The sequence below is a fragment of the Morone saxatilis genome, unplaced genomic scaffold (genome assembly GCF_004916995.1).
Source record: "Morone saxatilis isolate NCDOM2014 unplaced genomic scaffold, NCSU_SB_2.0 Contig4, whole genome shotgun sequence".
NCBI classification, from domain to species: domain Eukaryota; kingdom Metazoa; phylum Chordata; class Actinopteri; family Moronidae; genus Morone; species Morone saxatilis.
The window spans coordinates 1972073-1992697 of record NW_023339984.1 but is presented as its reverse complement, the minus strand read 5'-3'; the positions used below and the strand labels follow the sequence as shown (position 1 = coordinate 1992697).

The following is a 20625-nucleotide window of genomic DNA, read 5'->3' as shown; positions in this document are numbered from 1 at the left end:
TCTTGCAGCTGAATAAACAATGTCCATGTACCGTATGACTATATCTGCTGAAATATGTTATTGTAGTGATTTCACCATTTAGGCACAAAAGCACATCATTCTTTTGACCCACTTGGCCTGAAAAAAACAAACAAACATCTTTTCCGGATGAGATTTGTTACTGTGCAACATTATCAAGTCTTTTTTTCCTCTCCAGACGCAGAGAAGAACATCTGTGATGTATTTTTCTTTCCAACTTTTTCATCCTGTTTTTGTGTGTACTTCATTTCTTTCTCCTCCAGAGTGACCGGTGGTGAGTTGTTTGAGGACATTGTTGCCAGGGAGTACTACAGCGAGGCCGATGCCAGGTCAGTGTAATGCTCTCTGTACTGATATTTCTGAATTTACTTAATAAATGTGATGTGAAGACCATTTAGTCGACATTGGCAAAAAAAAGGCATATTCAAGCAGATGCACAGCATAGAACACATTGACAAAATGATATTCATGCAAGTCATGAAATTGTCAGAATGTTCTCACTCCTAACTCGTCACATGCTGCCATTTGGTTAGTGGACCCTGCCTCAAAATATGATGCTGTAATGTAATATTTACTGTACTTAAATCTGCAAGTCATTTAAAAAAAAATAATGATTGGTTGTTTTTGTCTAGGCTGTGGATTCTTTTGAATGCGATTAGGAGCACTAGAGTGAGCCTGAGGAATCAGATTTTTTCACAGATTGTCTGTCTCATGTGGTATTGAGATTCTCTCAATGTAATAAAAACAAATACATCAAAAAGTTAATTTGAATTTATAAGTATCAGTAATACTAATATATAATACAGTACAGTACAGTACATACAGTAATACAGTAATAATATATTCAAGTAATTTTCTGATATATTAAATGTACTTAAAAATAAACTATCCAGCTTAATATCAGTGGAGGTCCATGGATTTTCTTTACCATACCTTACTCTCTCTCATCGTTGAGTGGAATTGTGCTCATGTTGTGGAAATCAAAATTCAACCACAGATTTGAGCGTGCTTGTTGGCACTCAGTAATGCCCAGTAAGGTTAATAACCAATGATCTAACTTACTTACAAGCTAGGACCCATTGCTTATGGTAAATGTATCAGAGTAAAAGTATACATTTTATTTTAGATATGTAGAGTAAAAGTGAATGTTGACAGAAATATAAAAATGCAAGTAAAATACAGATACTCCCAAAAAATACTCAAGTAATGGAACAAAGTATTATTATCTGTTCAGGTTAACAATAATATCTATACATCCGGTTTGAATTTCAAAATAAATCTTGTGTGGTTAACATTGTGAAACAGCCGAATTTAGTTAGATTTACTATTTTAGATTTAATTTACTTGGTAAATGCTGCGTACCTGACGTAACTTAAGTATGTTTTGTAAGTTAATGTACATATGTGGCCCATGTGAACACATGGTTTGACATGGGACATAAACAGCGGTCTCCTGGGTTGAAGTCCTGTGTTTGTTTTGTTCATCCACCCCACCACCTCCTTATGTAGACTTTCTGGTTCTTTCCACTACGTCACCTGACGTTGATGTTGGCGCATCCAGAAATGATGCTAGAGGGTTAACTACAGAGTCATAAGCAGAGGACCACTGACCAAGCAGCAGTATTTGATGACTTGGGAGTGAGACCAGGTTGAAATTACCTATCAATCAGTGTGTATTTGAATGTTATTGTCTGCAACATACACACACAGAAATACAAGCCTGCCTCATTATGCAGTGGGTAGAGCAGTGCAGAAGTGTTTCCTGTTGTGCTGCCTTTGATGTGCCTTTTATGCCGAGACCTCTCTCTTCTACATTTCTTGTTCTACCTTTGTCCTTTTGATTACGGATCTAATTTTCCCAATTTTACCTTCTGACCTGCCTATTAAAAATCCACTCCAAAAAGAACCCTGACTGATGGGTAGGAAAGCAGCTTTATCCTAGAGCACTTCCATTAAAGGTTTAATTAAGGTTTATTTCTTAATAATTTTGAAGATTTTCTGCTTTTCCATCCATGGATTTGAAGTTTGACGGAGCAGCTCAACAGGTTATGTCATCAAGAGTCGTAATTCTTTTTATGTGAGCTATACGAGAGATACAATGCGTACAAAGACGGCTTTAGATGTTAAGGATGTGGATTCTGTTTTGTGGTGGATTTTATTGATGTGTAAAAATGATTTTAAAGGTGAAAAAACGTTATGGATAGAAAAAAAGAACATGCATGTGTCTTTGTATTTTTCTCTATTTGTCAAATGGCTTAAAGGAACAATTCAACAATGTGTTTTCCTTTCAAGAGTGACATGTAAAGATCAATAGACATGTCTGTGTGTTAAATAATGACACAGTTAGCCCAGCTTAGCATAAAGACTGGTAACAGGAGGAAATAGCTAGCCTGGCTCTGTCCAAAGTAAAAAAAAAATGGATACACTGTTGTTTATAAAGCACCTAAATTGTCCTTAAATCACAAACTGTCATTTTTAAAATCTTTTGTTGAGATTTTAAAAACGGGATACACTCTGTAAATATGTTAACTTTAGAGGTGTTGTTTTTTGAACACAGCCAGGCGAGCTGTTCCCCCCCTGCTTCCAGTCCTTATGCTAAGCTAGGCTAGATATCACTTGTCATTTCACTCTTGAATAGAAAGCAAATTACTGTATTTCCCAGAATGTTGAACTATTCCTTTAAAACGTTTCCTTTGTCAATCAAGTGTTGTTATTTCACGTGTTGTTATTTCACGTGTTTGGTGTGTTCTGTCTGCCTTGTTCTTGTTCCTTTGTTTCCTGACATTTACCTGTTCTCCCTCTTCCTCTCCTTTTTGCTTCTGGCCTGGTCTCTCTCTCCTCCACAGTCACTGCATACAGCAGATTCTAGAAAGTGTAAATCATTGCCACGTAAATGGCATAGTGCACAGGGACCTAAAGGTTAGTAAGTGACGACAGTAACAGCAAAAAGACACAGGCCTGCCCACCTGTGGCGCCCTGCCTCGCTCCTCCACTGCCTGATCAATCGACCAATTAACCTACTCACTGAGTGCCGCCTCCTCCCAAAAACCACACCCCCCCCTCCTCCACCAGTCACCCCCCGCCGCCGCAGGGCATTGTGGGCAGGTTGGCTGGAGAGGAGGCAGTATTGCAGGGGGTGTAGATTTCATCGTGGCCCACCCCTCCTGTATGCCAGGGCACAAAGTGCATGTAGCATCTGTCCAAATCCATGCTCTGACACAGCCACTGAGAGGCTGACAGCTGAGAGAGGAGGAGGAAGAGGAGCAGGAGGACGAAGAATGCTGGTGGCTTTAGATACCATCTGTAGAGATGTAAGAGAATTCATTTGTATTCCAAATTATGACTGTAAAGTTGTACCACAGTCTTGGCTTTGACATGAGCACAAAGTTTACTATAGTTTATTATAAAAACACAGATATGTAATTTGATTTCTTTAGAAGAGTTTATTTCTTTAGAGCTGGTTGTTTTCACAAAAGAAATGAAAAACAGCACTGTTGGCTTATTACTGACAACCAGTAACAGATCCAAAGCACACCCTCCGTCAGCTCCTACGTCTCCCTCCTCAGTCTCTCAGGGTCCGGCCTCCAGTTGGCCAGGAGCTAACACCACTTCTGTTTTGAGACTCGGGCAGAAAACTGGCCATGTTGTGTGAGTAGTACATGATGAAAATTACAGCTCTGTTTTTCTTTTCTGGGTCTGTCATAGCACACATCATTTGGTGACCGTAGCAACAGACAAAAAACATAGTAAATAGTGCATTTATCCAAAGTGCCCCCTCATTATGGCTGCTGGGTGGGTCACACTGCTGTACAGTCTCCCCACTAACACGGCCAGTGGCTCCCCGAGTGTCAAAGCGAGCTCACAGCCACAGACAGTGAGTGGTAGCTTGTCACTAACCCATGGCCCCCTGGTGTTTGCATGCAGTCATTGCATTCAGCAGATCCTAGAGGCTGTGCTCCACTGCCACCAGATGGGCGTGGTCCACCGCGACCTCAAGGTAAGTAGACTCACCATAAAGACCAAAGACATACAGATTCTTATCTTTCTTTTTGTCCTCCAACATGTCTGACCTGTCCTCTATTTGTTCCTCCATTCATTTTTTTCCTGTTTGATTTTTTCTTCTCCACATCTACTCTGATATAACTCCACTCTCTCACTGGTCATATTACTCCCTTACTTTCCCACTTCACATGGAGCTGCTAGTTAACCTCTCTCAGGGTCATGTTTCAATAAGAAATCCACTTCACACTTCCACTGAGCCGGCACTCCACTTGCCCCCACAATGGCAGTCCCCCACCTACTCTGCTGATATTAACAGCAGTGCATACTGTATATGGGCGTTGTTAAAAAGGGACATATGTCTGGAGAACATCTACTATGGGCTGTTGAGTTGAGACATCAATTTATCAGTATTTTATGTTAAAGGACATTATTTCAGTTCAGCTTTTCTATATAGTCTCACTAAAAAAGCCAAATATTCAACAAAACATAAAATATTAAGCAAATTATTATTTGTTGTGCTTGTATTAAATAAATCGATATTTGTCCAAATGAATCCCAATACTGCTATGTGAAACACAGGAAGCTATATTTAAAACAACATCTTATTTATTGCAGAAAAATAAATCCAGCAGTATATGCAAGAACTTTGTAAAATCCCTATTTCAGCAATCCTGCAATGGAAATACATTAGAAATTCATGCAATAAAGTTACATTAAATGACCTGACGAGTAAAAAAGTAAGTAAATTTACTTGACATAATGATGTTAAATACAACAGTTAATCTGGGAAATATTTTGCACACCAGTCTAAAATCAGACATCACCTCCCATGCATTAATGCTTCAACAGTTTTTATTATGTACCTCCATGAAGGATGCCACCTTCTACTAATAAAGGAGTCGGTTTTAATTTTGATTGAGAGAGTAGAGATGTACTGAAACACTATTGTAACTGCGTCATAAATCAGTTTATTTAAGGTGAACACAGTAACTTACTGAGATGGACTATTTCAGTGCATTTAAATGAGGTCAAATTGGTGGAGCGTTATTGGAGTTTGGACGTAAATATTACGCCCACAGTGGTCTTGCTCGCAGCTCTAATGCCGCTTTTCCTCCCTGTGGTTTGCTCCCAGAGCTCTGATTTGCCAATCAAATGAACCAGGTGTGTCTGAGGTTTGGTTTATACTCGGCAATAATAAGCTAGGATTTTGCATTCGCCAACTGCCCTCTCTCCGCGCTCTGATTGGCTGTTGCCAGGCAGCTGTCGCGGCTCACTGCAGAAACACAAAGGCAAAACAAATGCAACCAAAACAAATAAGCAAGCTGCAGAGCAGAGGCACTGGGGAGAGCACCGTTTGCCACATTGTGTGTATATTCATGTGATTCCATTTCTCAAGGTAATTATTTTGGGTAGTGCAGGGAGTCTAAAACATGCGCGCGCACACACACACACGCCCAGGAAAGCAATACATTCTTGTCTTTATACATTCTTGTAAAGCTTTTGTAGTTTATGTAAAGAGTCTGGACACATGGGTTTATTGCAAGTCTCATAACATTTTGTTGAGCAGTAATGGCACATACAGGCCCGATTGGCTGTGCTATCATTTCTACCTCTCCTATAGCACCACCAGGAAATTCTAACCCTGTAGCATTTCTTCTTGCATGACAGTTTGGAACCAGTACATGTGAAGTTTGGGTGGATGGATGGGTCAAACAAACACAGGACTTTAGCCCTGGAGACCACTGTTGACTGACCACGTCCAGTGTGAAACCAAAAGTCAACGGTGACTTTACCTAATTTACTTAAGTTACATAACATAACTTACATTAGTTAGTAGGTTAGATTACAGAATTATTTTAAACAAATCATGATCTTTTCCTAAACCTAACCAAGTAGTTTCTGTGCCTTCAGTGATTTATTTGCTTTAATCCCAGAACTCCTTTGAAAAGCCTTCATTTGGAACAGGCCTCTATATCGGGCAGGCCTTTAATTCCTTCTGCACAAAACTCTTGCTCAGCAAAGTAGTAAAAATCCAGAACAAGCGCTTAATTGAGACCGGCATTCATTTGTCAAAAAAAGTAGCCACACCAGACTAGTAAAGAGGACCTGCCTCTAATGTGGACACTGCTTTTAAATTAAGTTTTACAGCATTAATTGTTGCTAACTTGACTACGGATCACTCTGGACACACTAGAGGGGTACCTCCAGCGACCCTAACCATCACTGCGTCTCAATCCAGACTCATTTCTGTATGGTCAATCAGTAGTGGAATGAGTCACCTTACTCAGTTCGGTCAGACTCATGGTGGAACTCTGTAGTTCACTGACTGAAAAAACTTTCTACTTTTCTTATTTCCTTATTATTGTTGTATTATTATTGTAATCCTCATCTGAAAGAAAATCCCAACAATGTGTGGAGCAACTTGTTGGACAATGTGGGATATTCCTCTTTGAGATAAAGCAGTTAAAACCTTGTTTGTATGCAACATTTCTGGCAGCAAGCGTAGTGTTTGTATTTGTCAGTAACGGTAGCAGAACCCCTTGCCTGGTTTAGCAGGCCAGTAATTCTATCTTCTTTATGGCTCGCTGTATTAGACAGAATCCAATTACAGCTATTACACACCAGCAGCAAGGGCGGAGCATAAATCCTGATCAATTTGATATGAAACAACGTCGTACACACATGCGAAAAAAACACTCATGTATTTTCATTCATGTTTGTGTACCCAGCAAACATTTTCAAGGTGAATGTACAGTGCAATATGCTGATATGACAGCCTCAGTAATGTGGCTTGTCAGTGAACTTGGCCACATCCTGCACATTGCCATTAGTGAAATGCCTTCTGGGTATATTTGTGTTCATCGCCATGTAAGTTTGACTGTGTTTGCATATGTGGGGCCGTTGTAACCCTATCTGCAGGCCTGAGCGCCACACAAGGTAGTAATTAGAGGCTGTCGTAACGCTTTACAGATTTAGTGATTTGTAAAAGAAAAAAGCAATGACGCATCAGCAGGTGTTAAAGCACACTGAGCACCCTTCATCCATATGGTACCATCTGTGTGATCAAAAAGCACTTCAAATCTTCCAGAGATACAATTTATGAGGAACAGTCTTTCAGTCATGACTCTTTAAAGGACAACTCTAGTAGCACTTTATTACAACTATATCCATGACCTTGACCGTTGTGATTGATCAGTTATAATAACATTGCATATGAAATAATAGAATCGTAAAGTGGGAGGAGCTGCTGGTTTTGGAAGTGTGATTCCGTGGTCTGAATTCCCATTTCCAATTTTTCTATTAATGATATCCTCTGTGTTGCTTAACAAATACACTCAGGACTCTCTCTGAAAATGTAAAGATCATATAGGTTTATATTGGTTGCATAGGTTCTAAATACTACAGTGAGTTAGGCTGCTGTTATGATGGTAAAGAAGCATTTAAAGGGGTGAATCAAAGTGATAGCAAATTCAAACTGCTTTGTTGTTGCAGATAAGAACAAAACAGGGGCATAGATGCAGAATTATTTATAACTTTGACACCAAGTAAATTGATTTAAGCTGCAGATTGTTTTAACGGTTTTCACAACAGCTTTCCAGACTAATTTGCAAATGCAAATCGGATAGATCTCCAACCAATGAGAGCAATGAAATGTGTGATTTAGGGCTGTGTGACAAATACAAGTTAAGTTAGTGCTATAAGACCCAGGTTAAGGGTAAGGGGTTTAGGTTAGAAAGAGAAGTCCTTTTTCCCAAGGTATCCCTTGTGGGGATTTCCTGGGAAAAAGGGTGTGTGCTGGCCATTCTTGCTGTTGTTTTTATTCTGAGAAAAATAAAGTTTTGTGCCCTGGTGTGTTAGGGGTTTAGGGTAAGGTCAGGGTTAGGATTCACCCACACCATAGTTGGGCTTTTAGGGGTTGGGGTTAAGGTTAGAGTTAGGGTACACTGTACCTGACACGATCAAACTCAAAACCTATTTTCTTTTACTTCAACTAACCCTTTCCTACCCTCCAGGTTACATGATTTATTTTTCCAAGGGTGAGAAGGGGTGGTTTCAGTGGGCTGGGGGTAAACGGATGGTGGGGGGTGTTTGCAATGACTGCATGATGCTGATGAATGCATCCCTTTCTCCTCCTTTCCCTTTTGCCTTCTTTCCTCCCCTCGGCCTCCTCAAACCTTTGCCCACAACAAATGTTTGAGGAACTGCACGAATCAGAATTCCCATACGCTCTACTAACTGTTCAAGCAACCTTGAAATATGAACATTGACTGATGAAAACTGATTTCAATTCAATTGATTTCAGTGACATGTCTGATGCCTTCTGGAATGAATACCTCAGGCAGTATTAAAAATATGTGTAGGTGATGTGTGTAGGCAGTGAATGAAGAGCCATACAAGCCATAATTCATTCTCGGTCTCTGAATACTATTATAATAGTATTCATACTAAATACTAATATATATGTACGAGGCGGACTATGAACATGTATTACAGCAAGCAGTAGTAGCATTTTGAAGGATTCTTGATCAAGTTTGTTTATGTATCAATTTAGAAAATGATCCATAACTACAAACTGTTTAACTCAATGTTAAAGCCGAGAATTTTTATTCACGTTTTACTAATTTGTTGAGCAAAATTGATACGTGGATTACTTTCATGGGCAAAAATCTTTCAAGAAAGTACAACGTTCTTTTACTGCACACAAGTCATAGAGAGGTGGTGGCTGGATAGTTGGCATACAAAGTTCATGACTGTCCAATATGTGGTTTAACAAAAACACATTAGTTAGGTTAGGCATAGATCTTGGTTTTGGTTTAATATTATGAAAGCAAACGCATCCTTTCACATGCTTCAAGTTGCTATTTCCTTTTTTTAGTATGAAACCAAGACCACAGTTCTCTCACCTTAATCAAGACAGTCAGTTACTTAAATATAACCATTCAATGTTAATTATGCTGTAGTTACTATGAGCACTTATTAAAATACAATATAAACATTTTGTGAATTTGCAGAAACATTTATTTAAAATATTTGATAAAACATTTAGTGTAGAAATGTAAATTTCTTTCCAAATTCATGGTTTGAGTGCACCGATTGTTACACTTGTTGGGGAAAACTGAAGAGGAACAAAGGATTGGAGCACACTGATTGATTTGTAGCCTTTAATAGTGCAAATACTCTTGTTAGATCTTGTGTCTATTGCACATTCACAAACAGCAAAAGTATTACTCATCCTGTCTGATATACGCTATAGCGTATATAATAGGACATAGCTCACATTGTAGAACAATAAGGTATGCCTTTTTATTTTTGTATACTTTCTAGTTAAAGTCTAAAAGTCTAAAGTACATCTACGTTCAGACTGCAGGCCAAAGTGGTCAAAAACTGATGTGTGTGAACAGCACAAATCACACTGAATGTTATCCGTTCAATTCTGATTCAGGCCTCTTTCATATGTGGTCCAAACCAGATAGAGGTCAGATTTCAGTCATATCAGAATTCTTGTGCCTTTAATGTCACTCTAGACTGACATTCGTCATGCGGGTCACTTCAGGACTGTCATCTGTTCACACTGGAATCTGATATGGGCCACAAAAATCTGAGCAATAAATCTGAATTGAGCGCTATGGCATGCTGTGTGAATGTAGCCTAAAAGCAGCCAGATTACCTGATCCAAATAGATACACTTGGATGCCTTAAGGGGCTTTTTAGTGTCTAGTTCTCATTTGATAGTTGGCAAAGATTCAGTCATCCTTTTACTATACATACATGGGCTCTTCGTTTACACACTGTGTAAAATGACCTGATGAGGTCCCTGAGCCTAAACACATGAGTTTAATGAAGACTAAACTTTTTCAGCAAGGCACCTAATGTAGTAAAGCTGTCTTTTCACGTAACAAAAATATGTAAAATAATAATAAATATAGATCTAGTATCAGAATGAAACCATAGTAGAATGAATGTATATGAGAAGCTCAGAATGAATAATGGCTTGTACGGCAACATATATAGCCAGGGTGACTGTTAACTGGGTCTGATTGTTGCAAAATAAAAGCAGCTTCCCTTTGATCAGCAGCACCCTCCTGTTTTGTTGGTATTACTGTACATTACAGCTCAATCATCTTGACTAATTTCCTATTTGGCTCAATCAAGGAAACCGCTTTGAAAATGTCACAAAATACATTATTCATCCTCTCCGAACCTTTTCAGAGGCCCCGCCCCCTCCCTCCTCCTCCTCCTCCTCCTGCTGGGGTTTGGCATGAGTCACTGTCCGCCTCTCTCACCCGGTCCGTCACCACCAGCCACTCTTGCTCGCCCAATTTGATTGCAGCCCGCCAGCATCTTGATGAGCGGCATCCACCCGTGCTGCTGCTGGGCTGAGGTCAGCCGTGGCCCCTGACTGAACCTGAATGTAACTGGGCTCAGCATGAGTCAGTGGGGACTTTGTGGGTGTAGAGGCCGGACTCTGACTCTGACAAGCCTTCCTCCAGTATTATCTGTAAGACTGGACAGCTGCTACAGTCGGCCTGCAGCTCAGCTATTAGTCCTAACTGCCGAGCGCTCAAACTCACTGTATGACATCAGTACTTAATGTTATTACTCTGTGAACTATAATAACCCTTCCTGCTGCTTTGAAGCCCGCGAGCTGCCCGTAACAAAAACACATGGAAATCTTTATGGCTTTACGTCAGTCATGTTTATGTTCATTTTAAAATTATATCACTTTAGTGCAAGGTACTGAAAGTTTGCATCTGTGTCTTTTCCCTCGTAAGCCAGAGAATTTGCTCCTAGCCAGCAAGCTGAAGGGGGCAGCAGTGAAACTGGCAGATTTCGGCCTGGCCATTGAAGTGCAGGGAGACCAGCAGGCATGGTTCGGTGAGTCCACAACTTCCTAAATTTCTTATGTGATTCAGTGTTCATTTTGAGATTCATATTTTCTTTCTTTTTAACAAAGAAAAGAACGACTTCTTTATACTTATTGTGCTTATTTGAATTACACATGGCTGCTTTGTCAATTGTCTATTAACACAGCTCAGCAACAACACATTTTATTATGTTCTTCCACATAGAGAGGATTCTCCAAAAAAACTAAAATGAATGAATAAATAAAGAAACAAACAAAATACTTTAAAAGAATTAAAAGTTGGTTTTGGCCAAATTCACCACTAAGTCAGTACAGCACCTTGTAGGTGGCAGTTATATTTTTTTGCTTCCAATTAGGGGATACACAGCAAGTAAGCCTTGCTTTCCATAGCGCCATCAGGGATTACTACTGATATAATGCAGTGGGTCTAATGGTACATCAATATTTAAAATGGAAAGTAGTCTCTCTTAGTATGCCTTCAGGGGATTCATACTTTCAATGCTTTAAATGAATAGATTTCAATCAATTTTACTGACATGATATAGATGTTAGGTTGGGTCTGTATGTTCCTAGGTTCTTCAGAAATGGTGACTGATATGAGGCAGCAGTGGCTAGCAGTACTACAAGCTTTTGAAACCCTGACTGTTGCTCTGTTTTCACTCCCCCTTTGTTTACAGGCTTATGGCATATCACTGCATGTCTTAGCTGGGCTACTCAGAGATGCCATCAGTTGGTGTGTTGTCTGTACTGTTCATACTCTAGGCCAGTATTTATAGAGAAAAACAATTGTGCTATAAGCAGTTATTTGGGTTTTCAACAGACAACAAATATCTGTATATAAATTGACAGATGAGAGTGTTTATTCATTACTAATGACAAATGACAAAGTAAACTGATAGCCATGATACACAAAATGTAATTAAATGTAAAAAAAAAAATAGAATACCCAAATACAATAATAAGAGCAGAATAGAAGCCATAAAAAGGAAATAAACTAAAAAGACGGCATTACATTAGGGCAAATCTATCAAAACGGGTTTTAAGATATATGATTTATTTATGATAGAACATTTTCCCATAGCAAGACCCCTTTAAAATTGTCTTTGTCCCTGTATCCTCTCCAGGATTTTGCTCTCTAAGTGTTTAATTCTCGCTCAGATGACAGTGTAGCGTTTATTCTCAGCTGCTTTTCTCAGCCAAAGTCTTACTGAGCTGACTGAATAAAACAGAAGAAGATTTTTTTGTCCTAGTTTTCGTTAAATGGCAAAAATCAAATCTTCAGCTATGCCATCTTATCATCAAAGCCCAATCTACCTACCTAACGGGACTAGGTGTGCCACTGCTCTGGGCTCTTATATCAAGTTTGGATTGGATACATTTCAGGCCTATTCCCTGCAGAGCGCAGAAATAATTGCTCTATTCCCCAAGCTCCAGCCTCCATCTGGAACCAGTTCACTCTGTGCTCCGACTTTACTACCACTCATACTACGTCTCATTGCCCAGAGGGTCTGCCGGTGCTTTGAGGCTTTTTTAAAAGTAGGCTGCACGCTGCTGGTCACGAGCCAAACTACATACCCACAAAGGGATATTTTCCTTAGAGCTTGTTAGTCTCGCCTCATAAACTTAACTTTACGGGCCCACTGATCCTTAGCTACTGTGAAAGGCTTTGCTTTTAGGAGAGGGTCCTAACAAGCTTTTGATAGACTTCGACATACTGAAGGTGGTGAATTTAGGGTCAGGCTAAACAAATTCCAAATGTGTGTGGCCTGGTGAAAGCTTTAATTGAAACAGAGGGGTTGTTCTCTATGGTGTGTTTATATGTGTATGCGTGTGTGTTCCAGGTTTTGCCGGGACACCAGGGTACCTGTCCCCAGAGGTGCTGAGGAAAGACCCCTATGGCAAGCCGGTGGACATGTGGGCCTGTGGTAAGACTCTGGGTTAATCCAACTGTTGATTTGTTTAATTGGGGGAAGCCTCATGGAGCAGCTGCTTATCATTAGTTGCACATCACAGCCAATCACAGGCCTTTCCCCAGTGCTTATCAAAGGGACTGCCCCTACTTCAAAAGAACACGCTACACCAAGGGCAGAGCCACTGGTACTGGTGCAGTTATTTTGTTAGTTGTATTGGTCCTGACTGTGAATACATGCTGATATTGGGTCAGGTTGAATTATTGTTCCTAAATAAGACAGCTGCTCAGTTTACTGTTTACACCTTTACTGCAGTAAAGTGTTTTGACACCTAAAAACCTCCACATTTGGAAAACAAGAACGGCTTGTCTTTGATGGTTTCCTATGATCTGATTTGTTTGATTATGAGGTTGTTGTCATGGTGATGTTACTGTTAGTCAATTGCATTTTACAAATGCAAAGTGTCAAATCCAAATTGTTTACACACATTACTTTTCCAATAGTTTGGTAATAGGGGTAAGAAAGTATAGAAAAAAGTCATATTGTGATATTTTGTTTTGTGATATTGCATTGATTCTCAAAATCACTGTATCGATTTTTGAGTTAAAACCCCCAAAAACTAGGTGGTAGTGTTGCAAACCTAAACTGAGGCACATGGTGTGTTTTTTATATAGGGATGTTTCGATATGATTCAATTCGATACTGGATTCACCTTAAAATGTTCTCACCAGCATTCTTTTACAAAATGAGATTGAAGACAAATTAAAGCTAAAAAAAAATCTACAAAATATATTTTCTTTATCAAATTATAGAACCCTTTTTTTATTTCTTTGTAAAAGTGAAACAGAAGTCTTTGAGCCTTGACGCACGACTGATACCACAGTTCATTTTTCATCTCAACGATTTGAATATTTGTCTCATGATATATCTTTACATTCCTGTCTTTATAGGTTTTTCTCATATAGTTATATTATATATAACGTCTGTATTAGGATACGTATTGCAGATTCTTGCCAATTGGTGTCCTGCACTGAAGCAGTAAAATACTAAAGATGATTGGGACAGGGTAAATTAAATGTAAACAAACAGTACTGATGAAGTATAAATCAGTATTTTGGTTTACTCTGGCTTCATTTGCTCCTCTCTGCTGAGTGCGAAAGTGTGTGGTACTCTGTAGTGTATGTACCGCAGAGGAGTACGGAGGGTTCTAACCTCTTGAATTAATCAGCGCTGACGCTCATTACACACCCTTCTGATGGGCCAGGCCACCTGGGCCTGAGATGTCAAACACTCACACACACTGTCTAAAACACACACACACACACACACGTGCTGCTCTCCACACACCTGTGCTGACTCACCGAGTCCACAGAAACAATAGGCGGTGTTATGTTTGTGGTCAGGCTGTCTCGCTGTCAGATAGAGGGGCCTTTCATCTTTTTCCTGGCGACTGGCCAACCAATCAAAAACCACCTTATCCAGTACCACCAGCAAACACAAGCACGAGTGTGTGTCTGTTACCACACTGTTCTTTATTTAGACACCTTATAATGTGTGTGGATGTCGCTATATTTCTTAAATTCTCACCTCATAGATTTGATAATTGAGTAATTAACATTGTTTTATAGAGTGCTGTCATGATTAACTGTGACCCTTTTGTGTGCGTGTGCGTGCGTTTGTGTGTGTAGGTGTGATCCTCTACATCCTCCTGGTGGGATATCCTCCATTCTGGGATGAGGACCAGCACAGACTCTACCAGCAGATTAAAGCTGGGGCTTATGATGTGAGTTTTATAGTGACACACACACACACACACACACACACACACACAATGTTTACTTGGGTATTTTTGGACATATTATTGAATACAAGTTAATGAGACAAAGTTGAACTCTCACTATATTCAAATGACAACTTTATTCACATATCATTGAGACTTTTTCTTAAAACAGTACAACTTAAAGTGGCCCAACTGTAGCACTCGGATACATATTCTGCAGCTAAAAGAACAGTGTCACTGTTTCTTTACCCAAATGTAAGCACATTTACCCTTATTTGTCTGATGGTCTCAATAACTCTTGGCAAACCGCAGCAGACAGGCTGTAACTCTGTAAACAGTATCTGCTGTCTGTTCTCCACTGCACAAGCAGCCAGATGAGTGTGGGAGGGAAAAGGAGAGGGACATGGCTGGAATATGGTCAGATATACTGTTAAATCAAATTAAAGGGTGAATGCTGCTGATATACCAGCTTCGTCCACTCTAGGAAATGTTAGATGATGGAACTTGAAGGCAAGAGGATGGTTGTACATTTCATTTATGTAGTCTTGTGTTATTTTTAATTAATGAAAATGATTTAAAACATTGGGGATTAGCAACTCATTTTACACACACATTTATAAAAGTCAAATATGTATGTATAGTTGGTCAGTTTCAGTTCTGTTGCTGGACAATCAGCTTTTTAAGTTCTTCTAACAGCGTTTTTCAACCTGAATTGTATATTCTTTAACTACCATAACACGCTCATTGCAAATTAAACACATTGGTTTGGTGTTTGGAGATGGTAGTAATGTCTTGTCAGTGCAGGCAGGGTTACACTGATGTTTTTTCAGAGCTACTAAGCGGGGTCGGAACTCACATGAGAAAATGTCGGTTTGTGAAAGATATTAGACAGGATACATTCGTAACCATCCTACCCGATTGGTCCTGTGCTCTCAGCAGAGATGGGAAGGACGCTTCCGCAGATGGTTCACTCGTTAGATACTTCTATAAATGTATTTTGTCATATATCAGATTTATGGGCTGGGCCACTTAAAGGTCTTAAAGGGTACTCTGTGACGTTTTTGACCACTAGTAGTGCTAAGGCGGATTGTTTTGTTGAGTGGGTCCCCATTTTGTTTATTCATGGTCAGGCAAAAGGTTGTACATATACCTGAGCACACAGCTGATGTGATACACATTTCCTGCAAGAAAAGTAGCAAGATGCTACTAAAAGGCAGGATAGCAAACATGGATGTAAACAATGCAGGTTGTACATTTTTCAAAAAGAAAAAACTACTTTGCAAATGTTTAATGGAGAGGGAGATGCACTTTTGTAACGCTTCAAGGATCCATGCATTGACTAATAACCTTGTTTTGGAAGAAAACTCCACACTCCCTCAATTTGGGGACTGTAAATAGGTTGGGTTTTTTTATGTAACCAAACTACACAATGCATCTGACTTAATTCAAGAATTTTGCCTTATTAAAATACAGTCTAAATTTAGAAAAGTCCTGGTCCAGTATGCAACTTATATAAATGTGATGTAGGAACTTGAAGCCACCAGTGCACATACACTTAATAATAAAATACAGTCTGAATCTAGAACATTTAGAAACATAAAATATCCTAAGCCTAAAATGAGCAGATATTATAAAATTATAGAGGTTAATACCCAGCAGTAGCCCCAGTACCTCAAAATATTATGTGTAGGGAATTACCTGAACTTACTTGTGTCTGTACAGGAGGTGCATTGTAACACTGCAGATGGTTGACAGGACACTGTAAATACTTTCTGTGATTTCATTCCTGGAACAGTTCCCATCTCCTGAGTGGGACACAGTGACTCCAGAGGCTAAAGACCTGATCAACAAGATGCTGACCATTAATCCAGCCAAGAGAGTGACCGCCACAGATGCACTCAAACACCCCTGGATCTGCGTAAGTGTCACACACACACTTTCACATCCATTCTTTCAGTTATCTGTAAATGCAATCAAAGCAGGTCTTGTACCAAAAAAACACACCTTCTAACGCCACACACTGTCTCTGTGTGTTTACAGCAACGCTCCACTGTGGCATCCATGATGCACAGACAGGAGACTGTGGAGTGCCTGAAGAAATTCAACGCCAGAAGGAAACTCAAGGTGAGCAACACTATGAGCTACTATACAAGATCCCTCAGGAGACCTGTTGTTCCGTCGCTGCATTCAATTCTGATGAGAAACTTAATAGATTTGGTCTTTTTTTCTTGAAAACACTTGGCTTTAAATATGATAAATGCTAAAAAAAATCAGCCAAATCCAGCCACAGGCACCAAAATATATAATCATTAACCTTTCAGCCTGTGTAAATATTGGAGTTTGTTCCTCAGTCTCCATTTCTCTCTCCCTAGGGTGCTATCCTGACTACTATGCTTGCCACTCGCAACTTCTCAGGTAGGACTGTAAACCAGAAAAGACTGACAGGCAGCTAATGCTCACATTTTATTGGTCCTTATAGACAGAAACGCCATTACTGATGACACCCCTTTAACTCTGTCTTTATTATGTATTTAGGTATTGTTTAAGCTGCTGCTCTTTTGAGCGCTGCTGTTTTTCAGATTTGCTGGCCTTTAGAGCCCAATAAGCTCCGTCTGTCCTCCCGTTTCAGTTGCCATCAACAGAGACTGAATGACCGTGCAGATCGATGCAGTGCCATCTTCACGTCCCTTTTAAAGGGCAAAACACTCAACCTGAGTCTAACATTATTGATTGTTGTTCTTTATGACTAATGACAGCCAAGCTTATGTTTGTTTTATTCATCTTATTTTTTGTAAATTCTGAACTGTCGGTCGGCCGTGTTCAGAGTATAATCATGGCCTTAGTGTTTACTTTTGTTTTTCTTCCTTCCCCCTCTTGTGTGGTAACTCGTGTAAGGTAAGGAGTTCTCTGTGTAGTCGGCACTCCTTTACAGTGTCAAACTACACTGCCAGGTTTGGTACTGAGGGCATGTAATGTCTACTAAAGCACCAGTATAGGGCTTTCAGCTGACACAGTGCATCCATTAGTGGCCATATTGGAGGAAAATAAAATATAATATCTTCCAAAATCACACTCCTTTCTGCAAATGATCAGAAGTTCCTCTTAAAGCATACAGAGTACGACGATGTGACCAAAATCTCACATCCTAATATAAGTAATATCATATCCAGATAACGATACACATCACGATATAGCGCATTTTCTGTGAATTCAATAAATAATTAATATAAAATTACCACATGGAACCGCCTGTGTCTTATTACATTTTGATTCATATACTCAACACATATTTGATTTTTTTTTATTATTTTATTTAGAACCTTTGTGCACATTTCCAATTAAGCATGTGACAAAATATAAAATATAGAAAGGTACTTTCAACTGCAGTTGCATCAGTATAAAGTAAGTTCAGAGGAAGTAGTCCCTCTTTTAAGAACGAGCTCCTCTTTTTGTCTTGCCTGGTCGGAGTCCTACTGTTCAGAATTACACAGTTCTGTCTCTCGTTAGCGTTCCTCCATTTTTGTTTGTTTCCTTCTTTTAAATTTCCTGCCTGGATCCGTCCTTCAAAAAAATATTGCCACAACACAATAAACAATAGAGCGTGATATAAAACGTTCCTTTTTTCTATCTCCACACAATATATATTGTTGTATCGGACAGCCATAGTACTCAGTAGGACGTAAATAGAGTGTGCTTGTTGGCCACTATTGCCACAGTACGCTGTCAGTAAATCCTGTCCTAATCAAATTTTCCTAATATAGGCTAGAGATTTACAACTAGTAATAGTTCAACTGATAGGATATTAGAATCGAGTGCTGCCAGAACAAGTCAGAAAATCTGGAAATGAGTTAGCATTTTTGCACCTTGGTTACCTCGCCTCGAAGTCACTGGGTTTTTTGAATGAATTTTTGGTTGGTTAACACATGCATAATAGATCTTCATGTTTTGTTCTACGACAATCTGTCAGTAAATACCCCCCTGTGAATTCTGACGATTTTACGTGTCTTAAAAAAGGCGATTGCTAATCAGTGTCTAAATGAGACTACAGAGGTTGTTGGTTACATTAAACACTGAGACTTGTCTACTCACTAGTCCGCCTTTACAGCCTCGTTGTGTTTATATTCGTGCTCTTACACACTATTCTAACTCAATTAAACTTGTAAGTTTAGCAGTGGTGAGGTTGAAGTCATGCAATGTTAAAATCCCATTGGCCTTTGGTTGAAGGAACCAGGACGATGCTAACTTATGGATTGACCTACAAAAATCTATAGCTATTACAAATTACAACATAATACTTTATCATATGTTTAGAATAACGTAATAATATTTATAAATAGTTTTGTTTAAAAATGGCCTCAAATGTTCCTCCAATATGGCTGCTTAAAGATACTTGCTGTCACTGCAAAGCCTATATCAGTTACTAAACATGCACATGTCTATGATTTGACCAATCACTCCTGCCAACAAACCCCTCACTGTCTTAAACGATGCACAAAACCCCCCCAAACCCCCCATGCTGCTCTTCCTGCCACTACCAATCATCTGTTGGTGTCTCAGACTGTCTTTGCATGCTTACTGAAAAGCAGGTTGTCTGCCACCCTAACCTGAAGACACAATCCCCACTCATGTGATTTTAGCTCCCTCCTTCTTACAAATCAAAGGTGTTTGAGCTAAAATAGGCACGTGTTTGAGTGAAAGTGGGCAGAAAAAAAAGGAAAACTAAAGAACTCAGCCCAGTGGACACTGCCCGCCACTGCTGACAGTGTCTCCTGTAGTCTTGTCAGATCTAATTGCATGTTCCTGTCTAATGATTCACTAAGTTTTATTTCATCTCCTGACTTAATTTGCATTTTTCTCTTCTGCTTCCAATTCTAGCTAGGCCCACTTTGAGGTCGCTAGTAATTGTCCAGCCTTGGATAGACGTAGTGCATGAGTGTGTGTGTGTGTGTGTGTGTGTGTTAATTCCAGCTGCCTGTTGATTTCCTTGCATTGTTATCTTTTCTCTCAACAGCAGCCAAGAGCCTGCTGAACAAAAAACCAGATGGTGTCAAAGTAAGTTCCACTTCACTCTTTACACTTCTCTCTTTTCATTTCTTTTACAGAAAGCTTGCATGTCGTTTACTATTGTTATATATACTGTGGTAATGCACATCGCACTGTTACTCAGCAAGTTTCAGCTCATGTTTAAGAGTTGTTCACCGAGTACTGTATGTAGCATTGACAATAAACTGAAGCAACAAGACTGCTTTGGTAAAAATAGGAGCTCAATGTCAGTGAAATCAGTCCTTGCCAAGTGGGTGTGACATATATTTCCCAATAATTATCCCCCACTGTATTGTTAATCTGTGCGAGAGAAGGAGGAGCATCTGTTGTCTGTGCTGAGGAAACTGTTGGAAACTAATAACTAATGATTAAATTATGATTTGAGGGTGGGAGATTGGCTTCATCTCTCTGCCATTCTCCACTCAGCTGTCATATGATGAAAATCCTCCATTGACACCACCAAGGAAAGTGTTTGTGTGTGTGTGTGAGCTTATCCTATTTCCACCCTCCGCCTCTAAATTTGTCATTCAATTTCACCCTTGTTTAGGATGTTGATGAGCCAGACTCTCTCTGTCACTCTTCCCCCAACACAATCATCTTTTGAGGGTGTCCTTCTCCAAAATCATAATAAAAAGCATTTTCTCACTTAAAGGCAGTAGTAGGATTTTCTGAAAAAAACAAAACAATGCATAGACTCATAAAAACATAATCCCTCTCAATCATCACTTATGACCCATACGTGTGGCAGTGTCTGTATCTGCAGAGACCTGCCTCTACATTCTTACTTTGTTGTGTTCTGGACGTTTCGGGGCATCAAGCTTTGGGCAATGTGAAGGGTCTGGGGTCCGGACTCTGTAAAAATATAGCCAGCAAATCGCTGTCTTCGTGTCTCTTGATTTTTGGCCAGAAAAGCTAAGAAACAAATTGCTATATAAATGCTAGTCCAATAGTCACTGCCCTTTAGCTCTGTTTTGGTCTCCACCAACTCCTGAGAAAAATATTGTTGTT

General features: G+C 39.5%; 1 protein-coding gene across 5 annotated transcripts in view; it reads left to right on the top strand.

Annotated features, from left to right (window-relative positions):
* Positions 1 to 287: 287 nt before the first annotated feature.
* Positions 288 to 20625, top strand: part of LOC118337910 (calcium/calmodulin-dependent protein kinase type II delta chain) — a 35570-nt gene continuing 15232 nt past the window's right edge. For 2 of the 5 annotated variants that reach the window (XM_035675075.1, XM_035675073.1), the window contains exons 1-9: positions 288 to 347; positions 3942 to 4014; positions 10793 to 10895; positions 12726 to 12809; positions 14483 to 14577; positions 16370 to 16492; positions 16615 to 16698; positions 16947 to 16989; positions 19589 to 19626. In XM_035675075.1, the coding sequence (XP_035530968.1) occupies positions 3988 to 4014; positions 10793 to 10895; positions 12726 to 12809; positions 14483 to 14577; positions 16370 to 16492; positions 16615 to 16698; positions 16947 to 16989; positions 19589 to 19626 (597 nt within the window). In that variant the 5' untranslated portion in view covers positions 288 to 347; positions 3942 to 3987. Of the gene's footprint in view, positions 348 to 2867; positions 2937 to 3941; positions 4015 to 10792; positions 10896 to 12725; positions 12810 to 14482; positions 14578 to 16369; positions 16493 to 16614; positions 16699 to 16946; positions 16990 to 19585; positions 19627 to 20625 lie in introns of those variants that run through there. The other 3 variants (XM_035675074.1, XM_035675071.1, XM_035675072.1) reach the window with 2 other exon arrangements.